General features: G+C 37.6%; 1 protein-coding gene across 4 annotated transcripts in view; it reads left to right on the top strand.

Annotated features, from left to right (window-relative positions):
* furinb (furin (paired basic amino acid cleaving enzyme) b) overlaps positions 1–26913 on the top strand; it is a 111535-nt gene that overhangs the window by 67767 nt on the left and 16855 nt on the right. For all 4 annotated transcript variants that reach the window (XM_088079971.1, XM_088079972.1, XM_042495968.2 and 1 more), the window contains exons 7-9: positions 6865–6953; positions 21906–22078; positions 26389–26601. In XM_088079971.1, the coding sequence (XP_087936097.1) occupies positions 6865–6953; positions 21906–22078; positions 26389–26601 (475 nt within the window). The remainder of the gene's footprint in view (positions 1–6864; positions 6954–21905; positions 22079–26388; positions 26602–26913) is intronic.

Genomic DNA, 26913 nt, shown 5'->3' with positions numbered 1-26913 from the left:
TTTATGGAAGTGCAGTACTTCATAACTGGAACACACCTTGAAGGTGGATTTATCTTTTTGTGTCAAGGGGTTGTGCATATACAGTAGTTACAATGTAGTTTATCGCATATCTGACACGAGCTTTCCCAAAAAAATGTAACTACACGTCGGGCTGCTGAGCCCATGGAGACACTACATGAAGACAACAAGAACTGTGATTACTCAGCATGGTTAACTTATGTTGTTGCTCCACGTTTCTGACTCCAGTACAGATTGTTGAGAGTATGGACAAAATGAGAAATGTGAAGAAAGACTCAGTTATCTGCTCCTTTTCAAAAACCAAGCTCTCTGTCACAGCGAATAAAAGAATATTAATATTGTGACTGCTTGTTAATAGTCTCATATTCAGTAATGAGACAAGACGAACCTTCCCACCATCATTCACATCACAAAGTGAATGAAAGAATGTAAACACAGTTATTGTCAGGAGTATAATTAAACCACAACACAGCTTGATAAAATACAATACATCCGTCTAGTGCTTCCATGGTAAAATTTACCAGTGAAATTTGATACTGACCCAAAAATCAAAACCTATGCTGCAAATATCTACAGCAGAACTCCTGTTGACTTTTTATGTTAATAATATATCCATCTTTGGCTCTTATGAAACTAATGTACCTAATTATAAAGTCAAATTCTTCCACTTGCTCACTATCCCAAGGTGTCTTACAGGGATGACAAAAAAAATCAAAGCCAGTTTAATATTGACACAATCATGGCATTATCAGCAAACAGGCAAGGATTCTTATTGATTATGTATTGTTACCCCTATGAATTATGTAATTAGTCCGTAGTATGGGTAAACATTTTGGGGCGAGCTTTAATTTTGTGGTTACAGTCAAGGTTGAAAGAATCCTCCCACAAAATGACAGTTTGTATATCAGTAACTCACCAGATGTTATGTATAATTTGTGAAGAAAACTTTGTTTTTCTCCCATGCTTCCACAGTGGATAAAGAGTCCAAAAAAACAAACCTTCGTGAATTCATTCATGAATTGAGGTCATTTGGCACCATGTTAAAAAACAGCAAAACTATAATAAAACATCTGTTTAGAAACTCTTACACAAGAAGCCTCGAGCGTGCCTGAGCACATGCGTGCATATGAGCTCCGCTTGAGCAGAGTCCAAACATGCTCAGGTGCACTACAGGCCGTGCATGACACATGAGGCGTGAGTTTGTTCTGATGTGTTTTAAATCCTCATGTTTTAGGGAAAATGCATGTATTTGAGAAGTACTGAGAGTACAACTGTTTTGAGTTTGTAAACAGATGTGATTTAGTTTTTCTGTAGTTAAAGGCGGTCCCCATTTACTTCAGTTCATGAAGAATGTTTGCCTTTTTTTGAATGCAGCTTTCACAGAGGAAGCATCCGAGAAAAACAAAGTTTTCTTCACAAACTCAAGGTAGAACGCGATGAGTACAAAAATGGTCATTTTGTAGGTGAAGTGTCCCTTTAGGGCTTAATTTAGGATTAGATTAGAATTAAGTGTCACCGTCACTAAGATGATTACAATATATAATTGCTGGGTGTGTCTACATACTGTATGATAATATTAGACTGCACTGTACAGTATATTGGCTGTTATGGTCTGTGCTTACATCACACCCGGTCCAGACAGATTGTGTTGGGTGACATGTCTACATTCTGCAGTAAATGGCAGGGCAATGACTTGACCAAATATGGTGCCTTGTCCTGAGGAGGGGAGATAAAAGCATTACCTCATTCTGTCCTTTTGCTCCCTCTGATAAGATAACTGAGGTCACATTGGCTGTGTGAATAGAGCCTCTTTAGTTCAGCGGCCTTTTATCTTTAAGCTTTGTTGGGTCTTTTCTCCACAGCTTGTCTATTGAACAAAGCTTGTAGCTTTTACTGTTCTTTGGCTTGTGCACTAATGATTTATTTACCGTGATTTTATTTCTCCGAGATGAGGACGCTCTATTTTTAAAGCGTTTTGTTGTCTCCCTTACATCTCTTGTACAAACTTTTCAAACTGCACTTAATGCATGACCCTGAGAGTCGTTGACACCTCTTCCAATCTATTTTAAATTGATATAGAATGGAGGCATTCAGTAAAGTGTCTGGGAAATCATTTCATTTCATGGATATTTGACAGATAGAATTGTGGCTTCGCCTCAAACTCTTTTGTGCGCTCTGGAACGTCTGAGCCTCCCCGGATATATTAAGCTGTCTGGCTGGTTTAGCTGAATTCAATCCAGGCCAATCATTCTCACACAACACACACACATATGTATAGTATTCAAAACAGCTGCATCTTGGTGTGTATGGCCGTTCTATAACCGTCTTCCCAGGCCTCTGGCTCTGTGTTGGCTCTGCCCATTCTGGCTTAATCTCCTGCCTGGCATCACATCTGTGGCCACAGTTCCTTGGTCTGAGGATATATGCTGTCTGGAGCACAAAAACCTTTTTTATGATGCCGTGGAAGAAACAATACCTGTGCGTATATTAACCCTTGTGGTTTTTCCTTTGAATTTTAAAGATAACACACCTCATTGTTTTTAGGTTGAGCTGTGACTGGTTGAATCACAGCATCGCTAATCAGGCATTAAAAAAAAAAAAGACACAATTTAGTTCCCAGACACAAACATCTTTGTTTCAAAAGGCAAAGCTGTGGGCCAAGCTTTTTGTTTTTGTTTTTTTTTTAACAAAAGTCAGAGTTGACAATTGAAGCTGCTATTTGCAGTATAATTCAATTGCAAATGCCTGCTGCAACATTGCAAGCATGTAGTATTTTGCCATCTGGCTGGCCACGGTGCTGACTATGTGTGTTTTTGGCTGGTGTGGATGGTCGCAGCCTCCCTGGGCTGTGTATTAAAGGATAGTGAAAGAATGTGTTCCCATTAGATTTTTTTTTTCCTCTGTGTTTACTCAGTAGCATTTCACCACAAGAAATTTAACAACACTGCAAAAGAAAAATGTGACGTGTGAATTGCTTTAAATCTAGATGAGCTTCTAACTAAAACTAACAAGTGCAAACCTGATGTGCTGTGTTTCTTTTAGGTATCATTTCCAAGAAAGATAGCCCATAAATTTGAACCTGCACTGGATCCCCGAGCAGTAAAATGGAGACTGGTGTGCAGCAGTGACCCACTGCTACATTAAATTACAGAGGAGGCACTTAGTGTCTTGTATGTCTTCAAGTATAGATCTCTTTTACTTTTTGTTTTTATGTTAAGCAGACTCATTAAAATATAAAAATGCAGTCGGTGATATCGTGCTCTGCCCTGATGCCCGGCCTTCTCGATGTCATTAAACAGTCTTTCCGCTCATATTTTTGTAGTAAGGGGAGAGAACACTACTTACAAGCTAGTCACTTTTTTTTTCTGGCTTGAAATGACTGACAGTCACCATTTAGCACCCACTCCATAGTGATTCAGCACACAATGACATGATTGACTTGTGTGGACGAGCTTGTGGAGACAGTCAGTCAGTCATTGTGAGGCACGCAGCGGTGAGCTAAAATGTAATGAGTGGGCAGGTCCGTGGCTCTTTCGCGCTCTGATTAAACAATAGATGCTCGCCACTTCACATGCAGATGGAGATGTCCCGCTGTACAGAGATCAACATGCCCCAAAGCTGAATAACAGACTGTGGACTATACCCCAAGCTTTTTTTATTCACTTGATGTTTCTTTGTTGCTCAGACAAATGGACTGATTTGTGCATGTGAATTATAATGATGCTCTTATGCTTATTGGGTCGTTATGGGGTTTGAAGCCACATTTTTCACAAACTCAGCTGCTGCAAAACGCTGCTAACCAATAGCCTCCCCGGGTAATAAGTCCCAGTTTAACCCCAAGTACATATATTGTTCACAAGGGAGCCTTCACTTCTCCATCAATTGCTGCCATTTATACAAGCTGGTTAGCAGTAAAACAATGTAGTTTAACCTCTTGATAGCAATTATAATAATTTAATTGCTTTTGTGATGTATTACACCCTGCCATATGTTGTGCCAAGGTCCTTGTGTAAGGGCATATCCGTCAGTGAAAAATAAGACTCGTCATGCCCCTTGATTACTTGTTTAAAAATCACTTCAGTGCTTGTAGTTGTTGACAGCCCGGGTCATGTGATAAATGATTTGTAAGGGGGCAACATTGTTTATTCCTGTCTGTGTTTTTTGTTGCTGTACGTTTTATTCTTTGACATTGTTATTCCTGAGCTAGTTAAAGAAAGAAAAAGAGAGAGACAGATATTGAGAAAGACAAGACAGGAGCAATTCTCGGCTAAAATGTTTTAGAGTGAACAAAACTGAGAATTAGGGGGTGGGTAATGTATCACAGAGCTACGCTGAGTCTAATCAGGATCCCAGCTGGAGGCGTAGCCGTGCTTTGACCCTGTGAAACGACTTTGTCCTCCGCCTCATCATCGGGAGGAGGTTGGGAGATCAAAAAGGAAGTAATTTTTTTTGGTGCTTCCAAAACAATATACTGTGGCTGTAATTAGCTTTGTTCCGATAACATTCACACAGCTCATCCCAGAGATGGGTGTGAAACTGTACACCTCCTAATCAGATATCTGCACTGTAATCTGGAGACAATCTTAATGACCTGTGTTAAATGCCAAATGCTCATTCTGCTCCATCAATTCACAGTCTGATCACAGGGCTTCAACCCCTGAAGTCAATGAAACAAATTAAATCCATTTCACTAACGATTACCTTTTCTTTTTTTTGCCTGGAATGATACAAAGCTGGAAAGGTTTCAATTTACACTCTTCATTGTCTTTTATAAGAGCAGATCAGTTGATAAAGCTTGTTTTCTTAGGGGGTTTTGTTTGTGAAATGCTGGTGTATTTCACATCAAGACAACGCCCCATAGGGAATCTGTCTGTCTCTGAAGCTCAAGACTGCTTGGTGGTATTAATGAGAGACAGAGTGAATAATTCATGTACATCGATAAAATCTCATATCTCATTTGGATCGGCAATGACTGTCAAGGTAAAGTTAGTTTTAGACAGGTCTTTGTGTTTGTCCTCAGATTTCACTTCAGCTACTTTTGATTAGAAGTGCCTGTATCCTGTAACCCTGTAGGCTGCGCACCAGGAGAATAGATTGTCAATATGTTTTTTTTCTCAGAAACTGAGTGAAGGTAAAAAGAGGAGCTCTCTGAGGTGGCTGTGTTTAACAGAAATGGGCTGTGGAAGTACAGTATATTCACCGTGTTCACTATTGTGCTCATAAGTACAATCAATGTACACGCTGTGATGTTATTCAGAACAATCTTTGAGCAAGTTGGTTTGACAACAATCAAAGTTAAAGGAACAGTGTATAATATTTCGTGGGCTTTAACTTCTCCTGGTTAGAATTCCTCAAGTGATCATTAATCAGAGAGTTTTTACCGGGAGCTGATTTATCCGCAGAGATCACTACATCTTCAAAACAGTTAGACTGAGTGGTTTAACTGCTAAAAGCACTAAATAAAGCAATTTCACATAAGACGTTCTCTGACGCTATTTGGCTCATTATAAACAGTGCTCACCTTTTTTCTCTGATAATTAAAGATCCAGATATTCAGGAGGTTTTTACCGGGAGTCACATTGTTGGCAGAGGTCTTTTGCTCTCCAAAACAATATGATTTAAACTAGTAAAAACACTGAATGGAGCAGTTTCACATTTTAAAAAATCTGTGTTTTTCAAACACTGCTCGCTGGAGAGGGGCTGCTTACCACAATGGTCAATGCAGAAACATAAATGGTCCTGGTTAGAGCCGTTTGTCCGTTCTGGGCTACTGTAGAAACATGGAGTTGCAACATCGCCATCTCTGCTTCTTATGTGGATATAAATGGTTCATTCTAAGGTAACAAAAACACAATGATTCTTATTTTCAGGTAATTATACAAGCAAGAAAACATATTTATTTTAATTTCTATTTACACCCATATATTCCTCTAAATCCTACACACTGAAGCTTAAAAGTCTTTAGTTGTTGCATTTTAACTTGCCTTGTAAAACCTTAGTGATTCTGCTTCATTGGGACTGTGTGGGTGTGTTTGGTCAGATTTGACTGACAGTGCTAGCTAACAACCCCACAGCTGTCATTAGATTTTGATACAAATGTTACTAAACCCTGATTGGTGCACAGATGTAGCATCACCTTTCTTTCAGTTATGGAAACACAAATATGGTAATGTCTCATGTGAAATAACCAAAACAGTTCAGACTCTGACTTAAGAACATTTTTTCATGGCCTTCAAACATTAAAATGCAAATGGAAAAAAAAGCCAAACATTTTTGTCATCTGATCATCAAGTGAGAATTGCACTTGCTCCACACAAGCAACACTTTTTCCTTTGTATGTATGATTGCGGCACTCTAACGTTGCTACAGTGCAGGTACAAAGCGGTGAATTTTTTACACTTGAAATTGCTTGTTGGTGTGCATTGTGCTGTGTGAAAAAGAAAGTGTGTCCTCAATACTTACAATAATTGCATGTAATGCTTAGCATGAAGGTCGTTGCTTTCTGTGTTGGTAAAGGTCTTTAATTCTAAAACTACTCAAATAGTCCTTTCTTTCGGAAGGGCAAATCAAGCTCTGGTGCAATTATTGACATGACTATAACACAAGTCTGCTGCAGTCACAAAAGGGCCACTGGGTTTATGCTTCTCTTATAACCGTGGTGTATTTTTAGCCGCGCTTCAGCTTCAGTATTGTTTAAAAGCCCAGCTCGGTTCAGGAAGTTGCAAACAATTGCTGATTTTTCTTTTGCTGTCAGTATTTGGTTGAGTTATTGTGATGCTCCTGCTTGATGTGTAAATTGTTTCTTTCTAATCTTCCTCCTTCCTTTGTCACTTTGTCTCCCCTCAGACATGGTACTCGATGTGCGGGAGAAGTTGCAGCGGCAGCCAACAACGGTGTGTGTGGTGTCGGTGTGGCCTATAATGCTAAGATTGGAGGTGAGTGAAGCACACCACTGGGATTTTTAATTGGGAACAGTGTTTAATTAGAAATATTAATTTAAATGAGTTTGATATTATTTTAATTAGAAATAATATGCACAATGATAGTCACATTCAAACTAATTAACGTAGATGTGAATTTGTCACAGCAAGAGTCTCCTTAGTTGGGCACCTGAACAACTGTGAAGAACTGGGTGTCTTCACATTTTGTTATAGACCCAATAATAGATTTTAAAGCTGATAAGCATAATGGGGGTTTTTCTAGTTCATTGACTATCGTTTACCAACTAATTGACTGCCTGTTGTTCAGATGCACAAGTGAAAGTGTGCCACAGAGATAGGCAAGAGCATGCACTGAATTGTTTTATTTTTATTGCTACTGGGAAGAATAGCCTATGCTTTCTGCAGGTTTTATCTCTGGAAATGAGTTGATGGTGGCTTTGTCAAAGGGGATCTATAATGCTCCTATTGTTTTGAGTCTTATATATAGTGTTACAATGAAGTGTATTCATATAAAAGGTGGCCACAGATTCAAGTAAAGAGGAAACATATGTAGAAGTAATCCCTGTGAGCAAAACGTTCAGGTGTCCTGCAGTTGTGAATATTCTGTTTCCAACAGTTTCTTTCTAATCTGGTCACAGTATGATGTCACATTATGCTAGATTTCTTTATAGGGTCATCTGCTACAAGGACGCTACTGCAAGTGTTTACATTATGTAGGCTATACTTCAAAATGAAGCTAGATGCTAACGTCAAGGACGCTAATCTTCTGCAGATGTTTCAATTTCTCCCAGATTTTGGACCATATTCCTGCTCAAACATGTCCAGTTGTGTTTAGAAGCTTTTATTGGTGATTTTCCAAGGTAAAAAATGCTGCTATAGAAATGGAAGACATGGTAACGCTGACCAATCACAGTACACTGGGCTTTTTTGGGAGGGGGGGCCTTCAAGGAAACAGGCGTTTAACAGAGTGTTTCAGACAAAGCGGGGAATGTGTTCCAGCACAGACAGTATGACGAAAATATAGTATCCTTTTCCATAATGCATTTAAAAAACTTTTAGTGGAAACTAAGTATCAGTCACCCCAGAGTCTGCAATCCAGCTGGCCAATCAGGGATCTGATGTGTGGTTGAAAATGTAGGCATTAAACAAGAACAAGAGGATGCACTTTAGTAGTTTCTCAGAGGAAAAGACTTTTGCGCTGTTTTTCTGACTGGATTTGGCAAAGGCTTGATGTACGAACTGGCTCCGTTGGTGATGAAGAAAATGTTTCGCCACTTATTGCATGACAGAGGAGCCAATATGAAAAGCTGCAAAGCTGGGGATCATAGCCATGCAGATTACAATGCTTCGGACTGCCAGCTGATATTCGGCAGTCTCGAGGCAGCTGGTTGCTGAATGAGAAATGCTGAAATACGCTGGAAATGCCAGTGTATAGCAAACCTCATGGGAATTGTTGTCAACGAGGATCACGTCACATACAAGTGGTGAATATAAATAAATTATAGTTTTTAGACTGTTACTGTCTAACTGAAATCATATTTGTGTAGTAGAGCAGCAGACACTGGTGCTAGCATCAGGATTGACTGAAGACGTTAGTCTGTCAAATTGAGTAACTCCCGCCCACTGGAAGTGTTTCGGGGGCAGAGAGTCCAGACTGATACAGAGAGCCAAACAGAATGTTGAGCTCACGTCATCGGGATGGTTTTACCGGGCTACCTTTATTTATCAGTTGGCCTGAAACTCCAGTCTTTCTTCTACCAATTAGTTGAAAAGCAGCTTCAATTTTTTAAGTGTTTTTGTTCAGTCTTTTGTAATGCTCAAATTCAGCATTTTGTTGCCAGGAAAACTGACTCCACAACCCAGCGGACTTCTTTTCATACCACTGCGTAAATCATCGGCCTAAAAAGCTGGTCTGCTCTTTGGACAGGCTCTTGTTTGAACAGTAATAAAGTTGTCAGCATGTGCAGATATTCATTAAGAAAGAAGATATTCCTTTAAAGGGGGCCATTTAAATCAAACCTGCAATCGCAAATTAAGTCTGAAAGGTTGTTTTCTTTTTGTCTCCTAATAATGTTTGCACTTGATAAAGTATTCCAACGGGGCTCTTAGTAACTTTTGTCACCAAACAATCTATCAGTGACATGATGGCAGCCAACAAGACTCAGTGGAGCCCGCGGAGCCCTGAGCAGTCCCGTTCACAGATGTTACTCATAACTCTCCTTCTTTGTCTTCATTACCATTCGTCTCCCGACGGAGGCGGGCAGTGGCCCTGTTCTCATAAATTACTCCTCTGTGAATCTGTTCACGTCACAGGGTCAGTGGATTGCTTATAAACAGCTGTGATTTGCTCCCAAATACCAATGGTGTGTGTGTGTGTGTGTGTGTGTGTGTGTGTGTGTGTGTGTGTGTGTGTGTGTGTGCAAGCAGTCAGGTTCATGGGAGAAGTCTTAATGTGCATCCTTACTGAGCAATGATTAGTGTTTAGTGTTTAAAACCTGTAATTGACCGTACTTGGCTCACTCTGTTTTTCCCTCCACCTACTTTACCTGTTATCCCTCCCCCACATGAAAACACACACACACACACACACACACATACATGCGAACATGAATAATAGGGGACTATCTAAGTGTACTATCCAAGAGGGAACCTTTATTAGCAGTCATTTTAAAAATACAAAACTAGAATTGAAAATTTACTTTTGAGGTCTTCTTTCACAATATTACTGCAAATGTGATTTTACAATTTTAAAGAAATTGCCAAGAGGGGACCTGAAGCCTTGAGCCACGCCTGCTCATCAAAGGGGGGACATCCATATACTGCAGTCAAACTGGTTTATCCTGGTTCTCTCACCTATAGAGTGCTTCTTTTTCACTAAAACTTCATTTGTATCTTTAAAAATGGGTATGTAAACTTTATTGCTTGCAATATATCAACATTTTTTGTGATAATAAATATTACAGAAATAATACTTGCCAAAGCAAAGTATATCTTTTAAAGAAGGCTCCCATAATCCTGTGAATTCAGTTTTATCTTACTATTTACTGTTAATAACTTTATTGTTGTCTTTGTTTTATATATGTATATATATATATATATATATATATATATATATATATGTATATTTAGACCAGACCAATTGTAACTACCAATGTATCACCAAAATTCAGAAAATAAATCTATAAATCAGTAACATTATACATAAAATGATCAGCAATATAATTACTTATTTTAATAAATAATATATTTATTTTAATTAATTAATCACTATAAATGATTTAACACAAGTCTGTGACTAGACCTTAAAAGCTGTTTGCTTCCAAAAAGAAAGAAATCAAACTGTGACATGACAGATGAGCTCAGGTCCAGAGAAGTCAGTATGCTTCTGGATTTTGTTGAATCTGGCTTTCACTTAGCATAGTAGAGTCTTAAATTGCATTTATAGATGCAGTGATGAACTGTGTTCACTGTCAGTGGTTTTCAGTGTCCCCAAGCTCATTTTGTGATATCATGTTGGTATTTAATGCAGTGCAGCTTTTATGGGTCAAAGGTCATGGCCATTCATTTTTGGTTTTAGCCTTGTCCCTTTTATGCAGAGATTTCTCAAGGTTCTCTAAATCTTTTCATGCTATTATGGCAGATAGTTAATGGATTTGAACAGCAAATATCTTGTTTTGTAATGTATTCCTTTGTGTTCACAATAGTTTTCAGTGATGGATGAAACACCTGTGTTTGTTAGTGTATTTTAGCATTATCTAATCTAGACCCCATTCAAAGATGTTTGTTTTTTTAATGACTACAGTCTGTAACACATATACTACACACACTGGCATGCAGCATTGTCACAGTGCACAGAGAGTCGTGAAGTGAAAGGCACATAATAAATGTTACGATAAGTTCACAATGACACTCAGCTTTACAGGACTTTACATTCCAGTATTGTAAACTGAAACTTTTCTTTAGCACTTAAAGTTTAACTGGTATGTTAGTGTTTTTGATGGGCATTGAAATGGTGATGAGCCACCAACAACTCATCTCAAAACCATCACAACAGGATACACATCTATGAATGGGCCTTCATAAGTCGACTTCTGTTTGTACTCTTTGAACTTTGCACTCTAAAAGAAAAAAAATGTCCACTCCATTTCCTTTTGTAAGAAAAACTAAAAGGAGTTTTAAATTAAAATTATGTAACATCAAACTTTGACTTGACCTTTAAAATTGTTCAATTTCCAAAATACTTACCTGACCAGTTTTCACAAGTAGTGAATGTCAATCAAGTTTTCAATATACTTGTGTTCTCAGTCTGTACTTAAAGAAATGCAACTTGTTTGTTGGTGCACATTACAGAAGAAGGTCCACCCTTGAGTAGGATATAATGACATGAGTCCACTGTTGGCTGGTACATAATGTCACAAGTTCCTTCTTAGATAGCACGGAGTGACGCTCACACTCAACCATGTAAAGCACATACAAACATATTTAATAATACTTGTGAAAAAAATCTCATCTGAATAATGTTACATTTCTTCTTCAAATATGATTTGTTAGTATGTTTGTGTAACAGAATATAAAGGCTCAACTTTAGTGGCTGGCTTAACCTTTTTATGGCTTGATACTGTATTAATGGGAAATTATGCCCATTTCTAAAATACATACATATTATTTCTATGATCTAAGGCAGTCTAAAAACATTAGTAAACATGGGCAACTCTTCCCCATATCCAAAACTGGAGTGCTTGTGATGTCATGTGATATAAAGTGTAGAGTTGCTCCATTGATATGAAATTGTGAAAGATTTTCTAGATGACACTGAGAACAGCCAGAACAATGTTATAAGTATATGGGAACATTTTCTGTTACAGAACTGACAACACCAATATAATAAAGTTCATTTGGGTTTAAGGGATAACAAACATTCTGTTGGTCCCCAAAATTAGGGCTCTCGATGAGCAGAAGGAGCAGCTCCAGACTTTTACTTCATGACATTGCAAGTCTGAGACTTCTTTCTCTAGTGTCTAGATCAGAGATATCACACATACTGGCTGATCCCTTGGCCATGGAAAAAAACATACTGGAATTCCTACTTTAGATGTTCACCTTTACAATGAAGGTTTCAGAAAGGACCAAAACGATATAAAGGTCAGCAACAGTATTTGCTGATTAATCATAAAATAGATTTATTATCAGACTTTTACTGGAAATTCCCATTAAGAGTTATTACAAGCACAGGATCTCTTTTACAATGTATAATAGAGCTTTCAATTTATATGCATAAGAATGCATTTTCTTTGTTGATCAACATTACAGAAAAAGGGCCACACATATAGAATAAAGCCGACGGTGGTCCCAAGTTGGCTGGTACATAATGACACAAGTTCCTTTGGATAGGACAGAGTGATATTCACACTCCACCATAGATTAATGAAAAAGAAATAGAAAGGTGCATTTTGTAAAGAGAAAATATCTAATACAAAATGTATCTATTCAGTAAAGCTTCTCATTGTTTAGTAAATTGGCACCAGAAATGTTGCTATTGTAGCTTTTTTAAAATAAAGGCTATAATGTGAACACAATTATAACTTGTCTTAATATTCACTGTGATGTGACAGATGAGCTCAGGTCCGGGGAAGTTGGCAGTGTTTCTGGATTTTGTTGATATCTGGCTTTCACTTTGCATAGTTAAGTCTTAATTTGCATTTATAGATACAGTGATAAACTGTGTCCACTGTCAGTGGTTTTTAGTGTCCCCGAGCTCATTTTGTGATATCCTTCAGTCATGTTGGTATTTAATGCAGTGCAGCTTTATGGGTCAAAGGTCATGGCCATTCATTTTGGTTTTTAGCCTTGTCTCTTTTATGTATTTCTCAAGGTTCTCTGAATCTTTTCATGCTATTATGATAGGTAATGGATTTGAACACCAAATATCTTGTTTTGCAAATGTGTTCCATTGTGTTCAAAATGAATAGTTTTTAGTGATGGATGAAACAATTTGTGTTTGTAAGTGTATTTTAGCATTATCTAATCTAGACCCATTCAAAGATGTTTGTTTTTAAACTACAGTCTATAACATATACTACTACACACACTGGCATGCAGTATTGTCACAGTGCACAAAGAGTGTGCATGAAGTGAAAGGCACATAATAAATAATATAATAATAATGATAAGTTCACAATGACACTCAGCTTTACAGGACTTTAAATTCCAGTATTGTGAACTAAAACCTTTCTTTAGCACTTAAAGTTTAACTGGTATGTTAGTGTTTTTGATGGGCATTGAAATGGTGATGAGCCACCAACACCTCATCTCAAAATCATCACAGCAGGATACACATCTTTGAATGGGCCTTCACTAGTTATCTTCTGTTGACCCCATTCAAAGAGGTTTGTGCAACCCAGAACTAAGTTTTTATTATTGTTATATCTATTTTTTGGTTGTTTTTGATAACTATAGTTGGTAACACATACAGAGTTGTAAATTAGTTGGCAACACAGGGGCTGGTATGCAGCATTGTCACTGCGCACAGAGAGTGTGCATGAAGGCATGTGAGATTGCTAAAATAAGTTTACATTGACACTCAGCTTTACAGGTCTTTACATTCCAGTGTTGTCAACTGAAACAACTCTTTAGCACTTAAAGTTTAACTAATGTTAATGTGTTTCTGATGGCCATTGCGTTAAAAATTCAGACAAACAGAGCCACTGAGCCAAGATGCCCTACTGCTTTAGAGGGCCACTTAATAAATAATTACCTTTCAATTATTTCAGTGATATTACATACATGTGGTTATTATGTCACTCTCAGCAGATGTTTCTTCAATGCTTTAACTCCTTTTATTGAATAGCTTGTAGTCAATTGTGCAATTGACGACAAATGTGGAATTCTGCTTGTATTTCTACTCTTTACAGTTTAACATTATCTTACCCAACATCCACTTGTTTAACACAGGAAAGAGGAAAAAGCCATGTTTCAGTCAGATACAACATCTAGGATATGAGAAGTAAGCAACCCTGAAGCCCAATGTGTAATGTCCTCACGACCATAACGACCATCGTCAGCTAGAAGAAACCATCCCCCGCACTGCAGGGAATCAAGGCCTGACAGATTTTCACAGGCTGACTTGCAGAGAATCAAACCCCTCACCCACTGCAGGTCACTCACTTCTCAGTGGCAGCAGTCTCCACTGTTCAACACTCAAAGTTAGGATCTGAGAATCATATGGGTGCTGGTCACTCCACCTCTTCAGTGTAGAAGAAATTACATATTTTTGTCCACTTCATCAACTGAAGGCCAAGTAAATAAAAAATATATCTATAAAACTGTGTGTAGAATGTAATAAAGACAGATTGCTTTCTAAAGAATGCACAAAGCCACTGAATCAAATGTACATAGATCATACAGAGATGAATAACATTTTTTTCACACATATGAATACTGCCTCTTTTAGGGATGCATCTTACTCCATAAATGTGGTAATTTTACGTGTCGGTATCATCTTTCTGAAGCTGGCAATACTGTATTATAGACATCATTAATAATTTGTTAACTGACTGTTAATTATACTTTGTCAATACTCCTTGATAACCAATGAAGAAATGATAACTAATTAACTTTACCCATTATAAGTAATGTTATATAGATTGTTATTTTATTAGTCAAATACCAAGACTTATACAGTCTTGTATAAATACATAAACTAAGTATTAATGGTTTCCAACTAATTTGTAAACCTTTGTAAAAAAAAAAAAAAAGTAAATTATACAATATAAATATCTCTTGGATAGATAGACCAAATATTTATAACACTTTGTTAACTATTAATAGTTGGTTTGAAAACTGTTTATAAACATTGTTTGATGGTTTTATAATACTGCTAATGGTAATAAACTGTTAAACTGTTAACAAATACCATGTAGCAGATCTTGAAATACTATTTGGAAGACCATTATAAAGTTGTGCAGTTGCTATTTAAATCTTTTGAGTCACTTAATAAATAATGTCTTTCTAAGCACTTTGTAAAAGTATACATACATCGCTTTGCCCTTCATTAAATTTTAATAGGTTACAACAATAACTCCACTACATTTATCTTTGGCTCAAAGTTGCATGTCAACATTGACTTTCTGTTCATATATGTGTTTAAAATGATAATCACACAATCAGGACACAAACATGTACTCTTTTATGTAGCTCACCTATAAAACATTTAAAAGGGCCAAATTAGTTTTACTCCATACAATCAATAACCATTGACAACATTTTAACTATCTAAATAATGTTTGTAGATGCTTTACAGAGTATCTAATTCTGTAGCATTGTTTACCTCTTTAGTTAAAAACAGAACCTTTATTATAATTAGAATAATGAAATGTAAACTTGAGGCAATAACCTGTGCAACATCAAAATGGTATGTCATGAAATAACAGATGTAATCATTAGGTAACTGAATATGTTCAACTACTTAAATATCCATAATAGTACAAGTTTTGAAAAAAAAAAACAGTATTTAAAATGGGAATTAAAGTGGAGAATTGTATGCTACTCCGTATACAATTTCAGGGTGTATTCTTCCCAATAATCCAGGGATGTTGTACTAACCAAGATAAGCAGTGTGTGCTACTTGTTAAAACCCAGGATGGGGAATAAGCCACGTGTCAGTCTAAATCAGATAACATCTTGGATATGAGAAGTTAGCAACCCTTAGCTCAATGTGTCATGTGCTAACGACCATCGTCAGCTAGAAGAAACCATCCCCGCACTGCAGGGAATCAAGGCCTGACAGATTTCACAGACTGACTTGCACAGAGTCAAACCCTCACTCACTGCAGGTCACTCACTTCTCAGTGGCAGCAGTCTCCACTGTTCAACATTCAAAGTTAGGATCTGAGAATCATATGGGTGCTGGTCACTCCACCTCTTCAGTGTAGAGGAAATTACATTTTTGTCAGCTTCATCAACTGAAGGCTCATAAATCTAACAATATATCTATAACACCATGTGATTGCTTACTTAATAATGCAGAGCACCACTGAATCAAATGTTTAACATCTTAGAGATGAACAACAATTTTTCACAAAACAAATGAATATTTAACCTCCTTTAGGGATGCATTACTCCATAAATGTGCTGGTAATTTTACATGTCAGTGTCATCTTTCCTAAGCTGGCTGTTAACTGACTGTTAATTATACTTTTGTCAATACTACTTGATAACTAATAAATAAATTGCAACTACTGATGGTACGCTGATACACTGATACACTACTGATGGTATATTGTTAAACTGTTAAAAAATACCATGTAGTGGGATCTTGACATATTATTTGGGAGGCCATTTTTAAGTTGCATTTGCTGTTTTAAATCTTACAGTCACTTAAAAATGCTTTGTTTCTCAGCTTGTGTTAAGCATGCATACTACGTTTGATTAAATGTTTTTATAGGTTAGAAAACTATTTATTTTCATATATAAGTTCAAACTGATTTATGACCAAACCTTTTAAATTTATATCACTGCAGCTCAAATGAAAAGGGTTCAGGAGGTGAAAATGGACTACATAAATTCAACATTACAGATCAATAACAAAACCTATGTTACAAAACTACAATAATCCACCATGTTTTTTCTTTGGCTCAATGTTGCATTCTGACATTTTATTTCTGTTTCCTGAATATGTTTAACATGATGATCAGACGATCACTCTTACTCTTTAGTTTTGTTTTACTCCTATAGTTGAAACCAAACCTTTTATTATGATTAGAACAATTAAATGTTAACTTGCACAATAAACTATGTAACATCACAATGGTTTGCCATGAAATTCATGTAATTATTAGGTGATTAAATATGTTCAAATATTTAACTATCCAGTAAAAAAAAGTACAACTTTTGTATCGGTATTCAAGCTAGTGGGAATTTGAGTGGAGAATTATATGCCCAATCTGTAAACTTTTAGGATGTTCTTCCTAATAATCCAGAGATGTTGTAAATTAGCTAAAATAAGCACTGTGTGCCACTTGCTTAACCTAGGACAGGGGACAGACCCATGTCTCAGGCAGTCAGAGTTGGATGTAACATTCTAGCTAATATAAATTAGCATCTCTGAAGCTTAATGTGGAATGGCCTATTGACCATCGTCAACAACAAAGAAACCAACCCCTCACACTGCAGAGAATCAAGGCCTGGCACAGAGCTGCACCACGCTGACCCCTCACCCTCTCCAAGTCACTCATTTCTCAGAGGCAACCTTAAAGGCACATGGGTGCTGGACACTCCACTCAGTCAATGTGGAGTATAGTTTAATGCTTACATCATAAACTAAAAACCCTTTAAGGAATTTGAAATTCTTCATATAAACCAAAACTGTGTTGAATAATAATAAGTCCCTCTGGTCACTGCAGCATGCACACAGAGAGATGGCAAATCATTTAATCCAATACAAAATGAGTAGTCAGCCTCTGTTAAAGACACAATCCATTAATGTGCTGGTAATTTTGCATGCCAGTACACCCATTTAAAAACTCTCAGTTCCTCTCCTACAACAGAAGACTTTAAAGGTCGTGACAGCAGACAATCCAATCCAAATCTCTCAGCGTTATTTTTTTATTTTACTTGAAAGTGAATCCTATTTTGATCCTAGTTCTGCAGTTTTTGTATTGTTGGCTGTTTTATATTTCTTTAGTTGTTTTAGTAGTTGTAGTTGTTTTGGTTTTCTTGAGATCTAGTAATGTGTATATACAATTTTGTCTGTCTAATGCAGATTTAAGATTAATTTAAAACATTGGAGAAAATATAAACCAAAACAAAACAAAACAAAACAATAAGTGTCATTTAGTAAAGGCCAAGAGGGGATTAAAGTGTGGACTGACTTTCCTTTAGCATTTAAAGTTAAAGTACAGCCAAAAGTACAGCCAAAAACCTATAGGATTTGAAATAGTTCATCTCAGCAGTTGAACAGAGGGTTTCAGAGGTTAATCATTCCTCTAACTGACTTATCCCTGTAACTGAGACAAACTGATTGCTCACAAAACCTCCCATATTATAAATACCATTAAAGATTGCTCTAGTCATTTATATCATGATGGGTTGTCAATGTGTTTTCAACACAAGGTAAAAGGAGCACACTCTTAAACAGCAACTCAAAACTTATTCAGGTTGCACGATTCAAAAAAGCAATGTACTGAAAAAACTAAAATGATATTTCTATCTCCAATTTCCTAAAAAATAAATAATTTTATTATTACATTTTTGTAAGATTATTTTCTTTGAACAATAATGCATCTAACTTCTTTTTTTCCTATTCTTTGTCATTTATCCATGTTGAAATGGGAATGTCACTCTATACTATATATCTAAGATGGAACTTGTGTCATTATATACCAGCCAACAGTGGACTCATGTCACTTTATACAACTCAAGTGTGGACCTCTTTTCTGTAATGTGGAGCGACAAATAAAATGGATTCCTATAGATGGGCACACATACATTGGATTTCAACCATAACAATAAATGCCAAATTCAGTTGATTCCTGTGAATTTGGGAGACCCTGCAATTTTGTCAAATCACTGCAACTATACAGAATTCTTAACTATTTAAACTGGTTAAAATCTGATTTTCACTGTATGTCTGCCCAATAACTAATCCACTCAGTTCCTCAGTTGCCCTCTAAGTATTTCTGAGTGGCTTTGATGTTTTACAAAGGAAGACTTTGGACCAGCAAAGCTATTTTTAAATTATTTGCTTCATTTTATGCAAATATTGGCTCTGAAAAGGCATCATTCAATGATGATGAAACTTTATTCCTTTTTTTAAAAAAAAAAATAACATTTTGTTTTAATATTCTTTCCCAATAGAAAAAAACTTTAAATCCTCAAAATAAAACCTAAAAACTTGCATGGCATTTTTTTTGCTTTTAGAACTTGTTAACTGAAAGTTTTGAGTTCGTCCACCTATATTCCCAAGTGATGCTAGCCACAAAAGATGTATGCAGATGTGCCTCGTGCTGTCTGGCTGTTCTACTGACGATAATAACAATGCCGCTTGGCTCTGTCCGCTATGTTCTCATCTCACATCATCCTGCCATGATCCAGATTGATGCAGGTATGCCAAAAGCACTGACAGAGGGAATGTATTTGAAAAGTTAACAATGAGAATGGACTGGGTAGCCCCTTTTTAAACACAGTGTCAAGCTATAAAATGGTAAGACATCCACAACGGCTGAGCCTTTATATTCAGTTACAAAAATACATACTTACAGATCCTTTTAGAAGCAAAAAAATTACATGATTTAGTTTAGATATATTTACAAGTAACTTGTGTCATTATGTACCAGCCAACTGTGGACCCCTGTTGCTTTATACTACACAAGTGTGGACCTCTTTTGCCTGTAGAGTAGATCAGCAAATAAAATGCATTCCTGTGATTATAGAGAAACAAAACATATGTACATTGTAAGATTGACAGAAATCTAGTGCTTCTAGTGCATCTAAAAACTCAAGGGGAGTTTTGGAGGATTGAGCTAATCTCAAGGTTAAGTTAAATTCTGATAATAAACTAATTTAAGCAATTCATTAAAATTAGTAAAGATCTTGCTGGTATTTTCTCTCCACATTTTCTTCCTACCATTATTATTATTATTATTATTATTATTATTATTGTTATTGTTATTGTTATTTCTCCTTTCTTTAGATTTTAAAATATTTCCTTGCCCTCTGGGGAAGCCGTATTGTAAAACAGTGTCAAGCTAGATGGTTAAGCCATCCACTAAAACTGAGCCTTTATAGTTTGTTATAAAATATTAGTTATAATTATAATAATCACAGTCATTGTAATCATAGTTGAGGAATCATTTTGAATTATTTAGGTGAGATTCTTTTTGTGTAAGTCTTATCTATCTCATTTTATTTATTCTTTACATGGTGGAGTGTGAACGCCACTCCATGCTATCCAAGAGGGAACTAATTGTCATTATGTACCAGCCAACAGTGGACTCATGTTACATTATCCCATGTTTGGACATGTTTTCTATAATGTGCACCCACAAACAAATTACATTTCTATGAGTACAGACTGAGAGTGTATATTATATATTGAAAAACTGATTGACATTCAGTGCACGTGAAAACTGGTCAGGTCAGTATCGTCAGGGACTGAACAACTTTAAAGGTCTAGTCAAGGTCTGATGTTACATAATTTTACATAATTAAACCGAAAAAGAAAAAATCTTACTGCTGATCATTTTATGTAAAGGTTTATTCTGCTTGGATTATAGTTTTCTTGCTTTTTTTAAGGCTCTAAAATACTGATTTCTCTCCGGCCTTCTGGGTAGCCCTTTATCTTATTACAGTATAGAGCTTAAAACTTATGAAATCACCTAAAGCCAAGCCTTGAATTTTAATGCAAAGACTAATAACAAATCACGTTTCAGGAGACTGGTGTCTTTATTAACCCTATCATGCTATTTGTATCATATTTGATACATTACATTCTGTGGCCTTCATGTCACCCACATTAACATTACTAAAGCCTGTTTAACGGCCCATCTGCAGTCTGAAAGGCTGCTGGGAGAGTGAGTGTTAAAAGCTTACGGTGTGAATGGGTCGTTCAAATACCAGCTCCAACCAGGAGGAGAGCTCTGAATATGGATATAAACACCACACACTTTTGGTCCCCTCTTGGCAAAATCTGAAAAATTTCACCAGAGGCCATAACACATGATTTTATGATGATTTAGAGCATGTCCAAGTGGGGACTTAAAAAATGTCCCCTGTTAGTTTTGCCGTTCCCTGTTGGTGACTGTGTAACGATGAGTATGTTCCCTGTTATATATATGCGCGAGTGCACAAGCTCATAGCTTTCCTACCTGCTACCTCTAACTTGCTGGAGTTGCACAGCAGTGTCTTAATAAGGAAGCGTTGAGCTGCAGGAAGTTGATGAGAATTGTTACGGCAGTGATTATCATTACCGCTGCAATACAACCCGTGCATAATGATCAACCTAGCAAACATTGTTCTTTATGTTGCATGTTTAGCCCAGTTAAGCGTATTTTGTTTTTTCCCAGCTACTCAGTATTCAAACTTGTGTAATGCTGAATCCCCACGCCAACAGAGTAATTACAGCTTTGGCTGCATCCCTTCTGGCGTGTGCTTGTGCCATCAGGGCCATGCAGGTTGTTGAGAATGGATTATTTAAGTCTTAATGTGGACGTCGTCAGTCGCACTGTGGCTTTTGAGGTCTGGGACTTCCTCTCCCAGTAATGGACCTTATTTGAGGTTGGTTCATTTTTACGCCTCTCTACAGCCATTAATGTTGCAAGTAGTGATCTGAGGCTGCTCACTTCAAAGGCTCAGACAGGGTTGCGTTCAGGTATGATGAAAGGTGACATTCAGTGCTACCCTGTGGACACACCAGGCTCTGTAAACTCACAGCTCATTTATATCCGTGCGGATGTGCATATCTCTGGCTCCTGCAGTCTGTTAGGTTTGTCTACTTGTCCTTTCTTTGTGTTTGGTGAGGGTCAGGAGGCGGCCTTTCTTGGTTTAACAACCAGCTGGGTATTTGTTTATGTGACGGTAAAATAATGTAATAACCATTGGAGCAGCGTCTGTGGGTGAAGCTTTGTATGCTTACTCATTAAAACTGGAGCCCTGTGAAGTCTTTTGTTTCTCCTGTTTTCTGTTTTTTGTTTTGTTTTGTTTTCTGGCAGAAGATAAAATGGGAATTTTCGGTACGACCGATTTCTTTCAGTCTTTTTATGACAAGTTTTCTCTTCTTGTCATTTCATGCTGTTTTTCCTCAGGTTTTGACACTTCCCCACCCATCTGAAGCTAAAATTCTTATGCTCACTTTCTCTTCATCGTCTGTCATTCTGTCACTCTTTCCCCACCACTTCTCACGTCTCTAGTTTGGTAGCCTAATCTGCACTGCATCGCCTGTTCGTTTCTCAGGGGTTCGTATGTTGGATGGGGAGGTGACAGACGTGGTGGAGGCCCATTCTCTGAGCCTCAACCCGCAGCACATCCACATTTATAGTGCCAGCTGGGGCCCAGAGGACGATGGCAAGTCACTGGACGGCCCTGCCAAGCTGGCGAAGGAGGCTTTCCTCCAGGGAATCACCAAGGTCAGTCAGAGCATACGCTTGGACTTTTAATCTACTAATATCTTCCTTGTTTCTTGCTTCTAGCATCACCATCAAACTCACATCATCATACAAAGGTTTGACAATAGGTTTGTACTTTTGGAATATACGCTGTTCCAGAGTGGTATTGTGATGAGTGGCACTGATCCTCTAATCTATTTTTCTACAAGTACAGGATATATATATATATATATATATATATATATATATATATATATATAAAAATCTCTTTTTCAAGAGCGACCTGGCCAAGAAGGCAATATAAACATTGGCAGCAAGACACAGATTTTATGGTGGTTTTGCATCTCCTTTTAGTCATTATGCATCTTTTTGTGGTCATTTTAACTCTCTTCCTGATCAGTATGTGTTCATTTAAAATTTCACATTTTGCAGGTAAAGGCCAGGGGTTCCCCTGACACTTTGGGCCCCTGGGCCTGTGCCCGTTAGGTCCTTTCAGTAATCCATCCATGTGCTGAAGCCAGCAGATGATTTCCTTAGCTTAGACTGAAAACAGGGTGAAACATTTTGCCTGGCTTTGTCCAAGTGTAACCACATCTGTGTATCAGTACCTCTAAAGCTCATTAATTTACATGTTATACAGTATCTCACTTGTCTTATCCATACGAAAACCAAATTTGCCATTCTAGTGCATAAGTCAGTTTCTTATTCCAACAGTATTGCCCAGACTATTGCCCTCCACAGTTGGGGTTAGAGCACAAGATTTATTATGGTTAGGCCTCACAAAGATAACTGTTTGGGGTCAAGGCCGTGGCTCTCAAAGTGTGGCACGGCCCTCCCCGAGGAGGCATAGAGCCACTGCAGGTGGGGTGCGGATGAACAGCAGAAAAATATGAAGTGAGGGAAAGTAAACAAGCAAGAGCAGCGAGAAGTCACTGATCATGATCAGTTCTGACTTGTATTTCTTTAAAAAAAACCACAAGGGTCCTTTTTATGACTGGATTTCCTCAATTATTGTTAATATCATGTCAGCACTTCTTCAATCTTTTCTGTTTCTTTCCATTCGGGCATTGTCTTTTCACTTTTTCAAATTTTTCACTCATATCCATTAAGTGTTTTTGCTCTTTTTGTAAGATTTTGCACAGTTGTGGTTAAAGGCCCTCTCTCTACCTTTGCACACTCATATTTTGAGTGCAATTTCATTTGCCAAGAAAGAGACAAAACACAAATGAAACAACGTTAAAGATGAATTTGACTGATAGCATTATTATTGTGGACTCTTTTGGCCATGATAATCTTGCAGTGAAAAGTGATATCATATCAGCTGTAGTTAGGAGTTAGGGATATTATTGAGCTCAGGTTAGGGTTGGAGGAAACACAGTGATTTGAAGGCACTGAGATACAATGTCAGGAGCTCCCTAATGGTAGCCAGACCCAGGCAAGAAATAGTCTGACTCAAAAACGCTAAAATGGCAATTTTTCATTTTTACAATTCACTTTATGTACAGATTAAGCAAACAAGCTCTAATGTGTTAATTATGGAGCTTCAGAGGTGTTGGTAGGTAGATTTTGGACATGCAAGTTAATTGTTTCCCCCTGTTTCCAGTCTTTATGTTAATCTAACTTAAGCAGTTGCTGGCTCATATTTACCGTAGAGACACGAGAGGGGTTTTGATCTTTTCATCTAGCCCTCGGCAAAGAAGCAAATGCTGTAAGCACATTTCATAACATATTGAACTATTCCTTTTAAACTACATATGAAGCAATATCTGTGGAGGATATCTCTCTGTGATGTACCGTAGGAAAGGACAAACTCAAGGTGAGTTTGGTAATTGCCCTCTGACTCGTCTTTTCGGGTTGGATAGAGTTAGACATTAAAGTGTATGACATATTATCTTTGGCTAATGTCATCATTTCTCATGTGTCAGCATGCAGCATCAAAAGGCATTAGCAGGGCAGCTAAATGATAAATGTGAGATGGGAGGGAAAAGAATCGGAGCAGCAGTCACTGATACAGAACAATAGTTGGATTCAAAGACCGCAGTAATTGGCGTGTAAATGAACGAAACTGCAAATTTTCTGCAGGAAAAGAATGATTCATATGCCACTTCCCAAAATATGAAATGCTCCACATATCACGGTGTGTTAGTGAGGAGAAATTGCCTGACAGCAGCACAACAGGACCTTTCTGGTTCAGCGTGTGTTCTGTTGGCAGTGAGATAACCCCTGGCAGTGAAGTGTTATCGTCTGGCCTCTGTAACCTGCAGCAAAGGCAACGTTGGGTCATAAAAATTGGGATGGAAGGTTTAGTATTAGCTCGAGCGCCAAGACTCTTGATTCGGTACGATTCAGACAGCCAACAGTAGAAAGAAAATTTGCCCCAAATTTGTGGTAATTTGTGATGGAGATGTAGGAATCCATTAAGAAAACTAAAAGGATAATCCTATTTTAAAAAAAAGTTAAGCTCATTTGAAGACTGTGTTCAGGTGAAATTGAGGTCCCTTTGTACACTTACACGCTTCAAATGTGATTAACAGAGCCAGAGAAAACAGTGTTGCTACAACAGCGATAAGGAGGCAAAGATTCCTGTATCTTTATATTTGTCGGGACTGTGAAGACAAAATAGTGGAACTGATTATGTGACAGGACTTTTATTTTTTTTAGCAGCCAGGCCAGACTGAAGCACAACAGACAATTGTGATCTTTAACGACCGGAGTAGCGAAACATTCCTGCAGCTTTTTCCATCAAACGCTTGTTTTTTCATGTTACTTTTTGAATAGTTTTGTGTATCTGCAGGTGACCAAGAGGGGGAGAGGAAGAAATGTTATACGGCTTTTTTTCTCTCACCTTATTAATGTCTTTCTTGCCATCAACTGTCTCATTATTCCTGCGCTCTATATGTGGGATTTAATAAAGGTCCCTCCACTTTCTCTGATCTGTTTCTTCACCATATGCATTTTTTGGTTCATTGTTTTGTTCCCAAAAAAGAATATTTTGTTTTCAGTCTTGTTTCAAACTGTATGTGGACAAAGAAAAGGTTTTAATCTTTCGGTTTTATGCTGAATGTCACAGTTTCTTGGTTGCTGCTCTCACACTTAGATGGAAGATTTCACTTTAATTGTTTAATTAACTTTTGAATGACAGGGTGTGATTAACGCTGAATATAAATGCGTGTTTGTCAGTATATTGTGATGATAATAATACCTTTATTTATTCTGCGCTTTTCAAGAAAAAGAAAAAACACTTTAAAAGCACTTCACAGAAGAGCGAATCAAAGGCTGGGAGATAATAAGGTCTAACAATGAGAAGAAAGTACTTGCTAAATACATTGTTTAGAAGAAGAACAAAGGCTTAATTAAACATGACAGCTAAAGTAAATCTAATTAAAAGCCAATGTTAAAAATGTGTCTGTATGGCTTTAAAAAAAGGGACACTGAGGTTGTTCTCCACCCTGAGGCTATTTTAGAGCTTCAGAGCTCTGACTGCAGATGCCCTTTTGCCCTTTGCCTCTGTCTCCAGTGTGGCCCCGGGGACAACCACTGGTGTGCAGACTTCAGGCATCTATTACATACTTACTGACAGAAAAAAAAGGTCAACAGTGTAGGAAGGATACAGGCCAACCAGTGCCTTAAAAATCTGCATTTAAACTTAAAAATCAATTTTAAAGGTCATAGGTAACAAGTGTAAGGAAGCCAAAAACAAAAAAAAAGTGCAAACATTTCCTACAACTTGTGAACACTCTGGCAGCTGTAAGTTGTACAAGCTGAAGGCGGTGCATTGATTTCTGGGGGCATTTCAGCGATTAAAGAGTTGCAGTAATCTAATCAGCTGGAGACAAATGCATAAAAAAGGATTTGTGTGTCTTGGAACAAAAGCAGCAATCTAATCTTTGCAATGTTCCTGAGTTGACAAACGACACCCTTTGTTACTGAGATGTTTCAAACTTACCATTGGCAAGTCGGAGCCCGACTGGACTAAATGTACGTCTCATAAGGCACGTTTCTTTTCGGAGCGTGCAGTCTCATTGCCAGATATCATGTTGTCATTTATCATGCCCTTAAATTATATTCAGCTTGAGTAGATTTTGTAATTACATTTCTTCTGTTTGTTATCTGATGTTCTGCCGCAATAAGTCGCCTGACATTATGATGTATTAATAAGAGTTGTGCCTACAGCGGTTCACTGCCTCTGAACGAAAGCACATAAGTGACAAGGCGTTTAAGCAGTGAGACAAACGTCTTTGTCGAAGTCAATTTTTCACAATTCAACTAGCTCTTGTTAGGCTTTCTAAAGCTAGTCTGTGTGTGTCTTTATGTGTGTTTCTATATTACAGGGACGTGGCGGACAAGGCTCCATTTTTGTGTGGGCCTCGGGTAATGGTGGCCGAGAGCAGGACAGCTGCAACTGTGACGGATACACCAACAGCATTTACACCCTTTCCATCAGCAGCACCACGCAGTCCGGCAACGTGCCGTGGTACAGCGAGCCCTGCTCTTCCACCCTCGCTACCACCTTCAGCTCCGGGAACCCGGGGGAGAAACAAATAGTGAGTGTACATACACACACACACTCACACTTTGAACATCTTAGATCTTGTGTAGGATTGTTTTTTTTACTTTGAATCTCTAGCACGCTGCAAATGTCAGCATTGCAAAAATAAAAATACACATACTTTGCTTTGGCCTTTTCAGTCAGCCAAAAGTTGATGCAACCACGGTGAGCCCCTTTGGAGTGTACATGCACATTAATCTCGTCTCACGCATATCAAACCAAGGCATCAAACTGTCAAAATGAGAATGACTGATGTGTAACATACAGTGAGCAAAGCTGACAAACACTGAGAGATGCCACATGCTTC

The sequence above is a fragment of the Plectropomus leopardus genome, chromosome 7 (genome assembly GCF_026936395.1).
Source record: "Plectropomus leopardus strain MGB_pleo_1.0 chromosome 7, ASM2693639v1, whole genome shotgun sequence".
NCBI classification, from domain to species: Eukaryota; Metazoa; Chordata; class Actinopteri; order Perciformes; family Serranidae; genus Plectropomus; species Plectropomus leopardus.
The sequence above is the reverse complement of the archived record's forward strand: the minus strand, read 5'-3'. Positions and strand labels throughout refer to the sequence as shown.